The sequence below is a fragment of the Lolium rigidum genome, chromosome 2, assembly GCF_022539505.1.
Source record: "Lolium rigidum isolate FL_2022 chromosome 2, APGP_CSIRO_Lrig_0.1, whole genome shotgun sequence".
Taxonomy (NCBI): Eukaryota; Viridiplantae; Streptophyta; class Magnoliopsida; order Poales; family Poaceae; genus Lolium; species Lolium rigidum.
In genome coordinates this window covers 79,009,040-79,014,500 of record NC_061509.1, presented here as the reverse complement: position 1 = coordinate 79,014,500, position 5,461 = coordinate 79,009,040, and the positions used below count along the sequence as shown (strand labels likewise).

The 5,461-nt window shown below is 55.2% G+C and overlaps 1 protein-coding gene and 1 non-coding gene across 2 annotated transcripts; one reads left to right on the top strand and one right to left on the bottom strand.

Annotated features, from left to right (window-relative positions):
- Positions 1–1,886: 1,886 nt before the first annotated feature.
- On the top strand, positions 1,887–3,014 carry LOC124689906 (DIBOA-glucoside dioxygenase BX6-like). The gene has a single exon (XM_047223362.1). The coding sequence runs from the start codon at positions 1,899–1,901 to the stop codon at positions 3,012–3,014; it is 1,116 nt and encodes a 371-aa protein (XP_047079318.1). The 5' UTR covers positions 1,887–1,898.
- Positions 3,015–3,594: 580 nt separating this feature from the next.
- On the bottom strand, positions 3,595–3,714 carry LOC124693676. Its single transcript, XR_007000143.1, has one exon. It is a non-coding gene; the product is annotated as a U5 spliceosomal RNA (small nuclear RNA).
- Positions 3,715–5,461: the final 1,747 nt, after the last annotated feature.

The following is a 5,461-nucleotide window of genomic DNA, read 5'->3' as shown; positions in this document are numbered from 1 at the left end:
GGACAAGCCAAGCCTAAACCTTCCAATCAAGGCTCGAGGCTCGACAAGCCCGCTCGATGAAGCTCGCAAGCCGGCTCGAAGGCTCGATGTAATAAAAAATAATCACCATAACCCTCACTAAATATATAACATTTGACAATTATAAACAACAATTGAACATTAATACATTCATAAAATTATCTAACAAGCCTCAGAGAGTACCAATAACCATAACAATGGTATACAATATTAACAAGTTCACAACACAAATACATGCATTTAGTCTAACGGAGAACGGCGCACATGAAAAGTAGAGACGGCAATATCATTTCAGTCACAAGTCATAACATATAAGCAGTCTCATGTTTTAAGAAAGCATCGTTCTGGGACAAGGCATTTCTGAACCCAGGTGTAGATGCTCTTGATTTAATAAAAAATTCGAAACAAATAGCAAAAAAAATTAAAAAAAATCTGAATTTTTTGGAAAATGAACATGAACACTTGTTCTAACTTTACACCAAAAATCTCCAGAAAAAGACTTACGTAGTGATCTGTGCAAAAAAGACAAATTGAAGTGATGTAAGAAACAAATCTAGACGTTCTAAACAGCACCGTATTTTAGCTATTTTGCACAAACCACTATAGATGTCTTTTCTCGGAAATTTTTGGTGTGCAGTTAGAACACTTGTTCATATTCATTGTCCAAAAATATTAGATTTTTTAAAATTATTTTACTATTTGTTTTAATTTTTTTATTAAACCAGGAGCATCTACACCCCAGTTCAGATTTGGTTTTTCGATCGTTCTGCTACTACATAGAACAACTTTCAGCTGAGAGAAGGCACGCATCATAACTATGCAGGAAGGTTACAAAGCGGCAAGTGCAGACCTATACTTACGATTTTATATATCCATCCAACAGTCAGTATACAACCAGGCCTTGTAGTTCTCGAAAATTTGTAAGCTATAGCGTTTAGTATAGTAGCTCTTTTGTCAATCAATAGCAAGCCAGGTAGTGGCTGGGAAGTCACATTCACGACAAGAAGAGTAGACAATATGCCCATTGGTCTTTACCATGAACTGAATGCAATGCTACTTCAAATTATTTCATAACAAAAGGAGGCTTCAAAACTGTAGCCAAATTCCACTACTACCGGCTACCACACATGATTTCATCAAAAGGATTTTAACTGCTCGGAATTCAGTACTAACAATTCCAGCAACTTGGTCAAGATCACGCCATCCCTGGGAGGTGATTAGTCCTCCACTGCAGAAAAAATCCACACAAGAGCAGCCTGTCGGTGAAGGAAGAGCACCCGGTGTAGGAGCCTAGGTGGAGCATCCGGGGAACAACCAAAGAGAATCAGCGAGGGAAGAACCAAAGAGGAGTAGCCCGCTGGTCCGGACGAACGACGACGGAGGGCGGCGGCCGCCGCCGCCGCTAGATCCGTGGGGCAGGAATGGAGGTCCGCGGCCGGAGACGGAGTGGAGGCGCAAGACGACGCCGACGCGAGTGTTACCTGTAGGAAACGCCATGGAAGGAGCTCACCGTGGCGGCGGCCGGCGACGGCGCTTGAGGGATTGCAGAGGAATGGGGAGTTGGGGACAGGAGGGGAGGGGAATCACGATGGACTCTGCCTCTGGTACCTGTATTCGCTTAATTGGGCTGGGCTATGGCAGTCGGCTCACGAGCCGAGCCTCGAGCCTGACAAGCCAAGCCTCGAGCCTGAGTTCTGGGAAAATTTTAGTGGCAAGCCGAGCCAGGCTTGGCTCGAAATTTCACGAGCCTGACCGAGCCGAGCCACGAGCCGGCTCGGCTCGATTCCACCCCTATATACACGAAGTCAATCAAAGCAAGTAATCAACCTAGGAACTCTCACATCACTCTCCATCACAGAGCCCGGCTGCCGGCCGTCAGCATGGCCGCCACCAACACTACAGACCGCCGCCAAGCTCTGCAGGCGTTCGACGACACCAAGGCTGGCGTGAAGGGCCTCGTCGACGCCGGCGTCACCACCGTCCCGCCCATCTTCCACCACCCTCCCGATTCCCTCCCCACTTCTTCCTCCTCGGTCACCATCCCGGTGATCGACCTCTCTGCCCGCCGGCCCGATGTGGTGGCCCAGGTGAAGGCGGCGGCGGAGACGGTGGGCTTCTTCCAGGTGGTGAACCACGGCGTGCCAGCCGTCCTCCTCGCCGAGACGCTCGCGTCCGTCCGCCGCTTCCACGAGTCGCCACCGGAGGCCAAGGCGCCGTACTACACCCGCGACCTCGCCAAGAAGCTCCGGTTCAACTCCAACTTCGACCTGTTCCAGTCGCCGGCGGCCAACTGGCGCGACACCCTCTTCTGCCAGGCGCTCCCGGACCCGCCGGTGGAGGACGAGCTCCCGCCCGCCGTGCGCGGCGTCCTACCGGCGTACTCCGGCACGGCGCGCAGGCTGGCCGTGGCGGTGCTGGAGCTGCTGTCGGAGGCGCTCGGGCTGGCGCGGGATCGGCTGGCCGGGATGGGGTGCGCGGACGGAGTAGTCGTGGTGGGCAACTACTACCCGCCGTGCCCCGAGCCGCGCCGCACCCTGGGCACCAGCCGGCACTCCGACCCGGCGTTCCTCACCGTGCTCCTCCAGGACTACGACATGCCCGGCCTCCAGGTGCTCGTCGGCGGCGAGGAGGAGGAGGATGATGAGCGGCGGCGGGCGTGGGCGGACGTGCCTCCGGTGCCGGGCGCGCTGGTGATGAACGTGGGCGACCTGCTGCAGCTGGTGAGCAACGGGAGGCTGAGGAGCGTGCAGCACCGGGTGGTGGCCAACGACAGCAGGGACGGCAGGGCCAGGGTGTCCGTGGCGGCGTTCTGCAACGCCGACCTGAGCGCGAGGACGGCGGCGAGGGCGTACTGTCCCATCGAGGAGCTGGTGTCCTCGTCGTCGGCGCCGGCGCTGTACCGGAGCGTCACCGTGCCGGAGTTCCTCTCACACTACGACGGCAAAGGCCTCGACGGGCGCCCGGCGCTCGATTACTTCCGACTTCGTCGCCCCTGATGCGATGCGCTGATCGAGTTGATGAGTAGGGATTTCGTATGTGTCGTGATGCACCGTGTGCACGTAGGAACCAAGACATTGCCTCCACCAATAAAAGATCTGAGTTCATTCCTCTCCGGTGAAGATTTTAGAAGCAAACGGGTACTCCATGAACTGTTAGCCTAGAATCATGTGGATGTTAGAATGACGTAGAAATCATGATCAGTACCATCGATCGATTGGTACCTACGTTACTGACAGGTCTGCCACCGTGTACTGCCAATCAACTTCTTGATCTGATTCCTGACAGAGACAAGCCGCTACTTCTCGCACTGCTGAATTATTGTTGAGAAAAGCGACCCGCATATCGTGTCGCATGAAGATTTGGGGGAAGTAGTTTTCATTCAGAGTTTTCATGGACAAAAGAAACATGCCGGCAGCTAACTAAACTGAAACTTCTGTCCTTCACACAGATTAGCTGATGTGACGTCGTATTTCTCAACCTGGCCTTTCTTTCCCTTCTTGTAGGAGCCTACACCGCTCGATCTCAGTGATATTATTTCTTCCTCTTTGCCCATAATTATTTTAACTGAATTGTGGGACCCCTCCTCTAGAGGAAGGAACCCTTCAAAAATAAGCGTATGCTGCTTAGTGTGGCGTGCACACGGTATTCTTTAGTAAAAGGCGAAAGAATAGTTCGCTCTGTGCTCACCACGCAGCTGCGTGCCTCTCTCGCTGCAGCCTGGCCGTCTTCTTATAGAGCTCCTGGCGAGCGCTCTCTGTCTGCGCTAGCGGTGTGGGACTAAAAACGAGAGCTGAACCCGGAGCGGAGAGCGTTCAAGGCAGTGCTCCTGGGCTGCGTGCTTGGACACGCTACTGGGCCTCCAGAATGGTGAAATCCAGAATGGCAAGCTTCATTCAACAACTTTGAGCGTGATCATTACGCCAAAAAAAAAAAACTCCGAACACTGTACAGCTCGTAATCTAGCTGCCTATTAGCAGCACTGGTGATCACCAACCTACTTCTTTTCTGCGTGTTCCAGGTTTTATATGCCCAGCTTTGGTGTGCCAAGTAACAATTGTTGAGTGATTTTGAAGTTGCCAGGAATTCTCAAAAGGAAACAAAACCTGACCAGTTTACTATTGTACTTTGCTTTGATGAATTCGACTCTTTTATTGCACAAATGATGATGAATTTAATTCGAAACCAAAAGCAGTGAGATAGGTGTTCTCTTGATAATTAAGCCCCGCTCCATCTAAAAACGAGAGGGGCCGAGGACATGCCTGCAACAAACTAGATGGTATATACTGAACTTGGTCTTAAGAAAACAACAGGTGGCAAATAATTTCTCACATGGACAAACAGAAATATCCACAGTTTGTGAACCAAACTACGAGGGAGCGCTCCTCTCTGCGCGAGCGGTGTGGGACTAAAAACTGAAACATAACAGCTAGAGGGAGCGCAGCGAGAGGAACGAGGGCCTCCCCCGATCCACGGCGGCGCCGTCGCCATGGCTACGACGTCCGCACCATCGCCGACCCCGTCCCCGCCGCAGGCGTCGGGCCCGCGTGGGCGCGAGGATAGGTGGCGCGGAGGCCGCGGTTCGGACTCGGAGGAAACTCCGCGATCGCTCGAGGGACTCGGCGGCGTGCAGGAGATGCTCGTCGACCGGCCGGAATCTTCAAGGGGGCGGAGGGAGGTAAGGTCTGAGATCTTCCGGGAGGAGGAAGGAGGCGCCTTTGACGATCTGGATGACTCCGACGACCCAATCGACGACGACGACGAGGAGGATGACATCCCGTGGGAGGAGCCCACGCATGTGACGCGCAAACGCGCTCGCGGCCGGCGTGCCGGGAAGAAGGTGGCGGCGAGGCCGGCGCGGCCCGAACGCGTCGCCGGCACATACGAAGAGTTCCATGGACTCTGTCTCCTCTGCACGCAGCCGGGCCACCGTGCCGCCAACTGCACCATCGGCCCGGTGTGCCTGCGCTGTGGAGAGGCAGGGCACATGGCGCGCGAGTGCGCGCTCCCCCGTCCGCCGCGGCCAAGGTCGCCGCCGCGGGACGCCGCGGAGCCGGCACGAAAGCGGATCAATGACGAGGGTCGTGGTCGCCGTGTGGATGATGGCGCCGGTGATCGCCGCGCGCGTGCGCCGACGACCTACCAGGCTGCCAGAGTGGCACCGGCTCGCCATGGCGCAGCGCATGACGTGATGGAACGGAGGATGGTGGCGCCGCGCCGTACTGAGGCCTCGCCCAGGGCCAATGTCGCGTCGCGCCGAGCTGCAGCATTGCATAGAGCTGCGCCAAGGAGGGACGCTCCACCAACAAGGGCTGCCGAGAGGCGCCGTGACGCGCAGCTGCACGGTGGGGTGGTTGTTGCTGCTGAGGCTCGCGCGGTGGCGCCGGTGCCGGTGGGTGACCGCGCCATCGCACCGGTGTTGCCGTTGGCTCGCCGCACCGAGGAT

What these genes read in the sequence shown, in the direction of transcription:
- LOC124689906 (XM_047223362.1), top strand. Translation starts at nt 1,899, where the DNA reads ATGGCCGCCACCAACACTACAGACCGCCGCCAAGCTCTGCAGGCGTTC.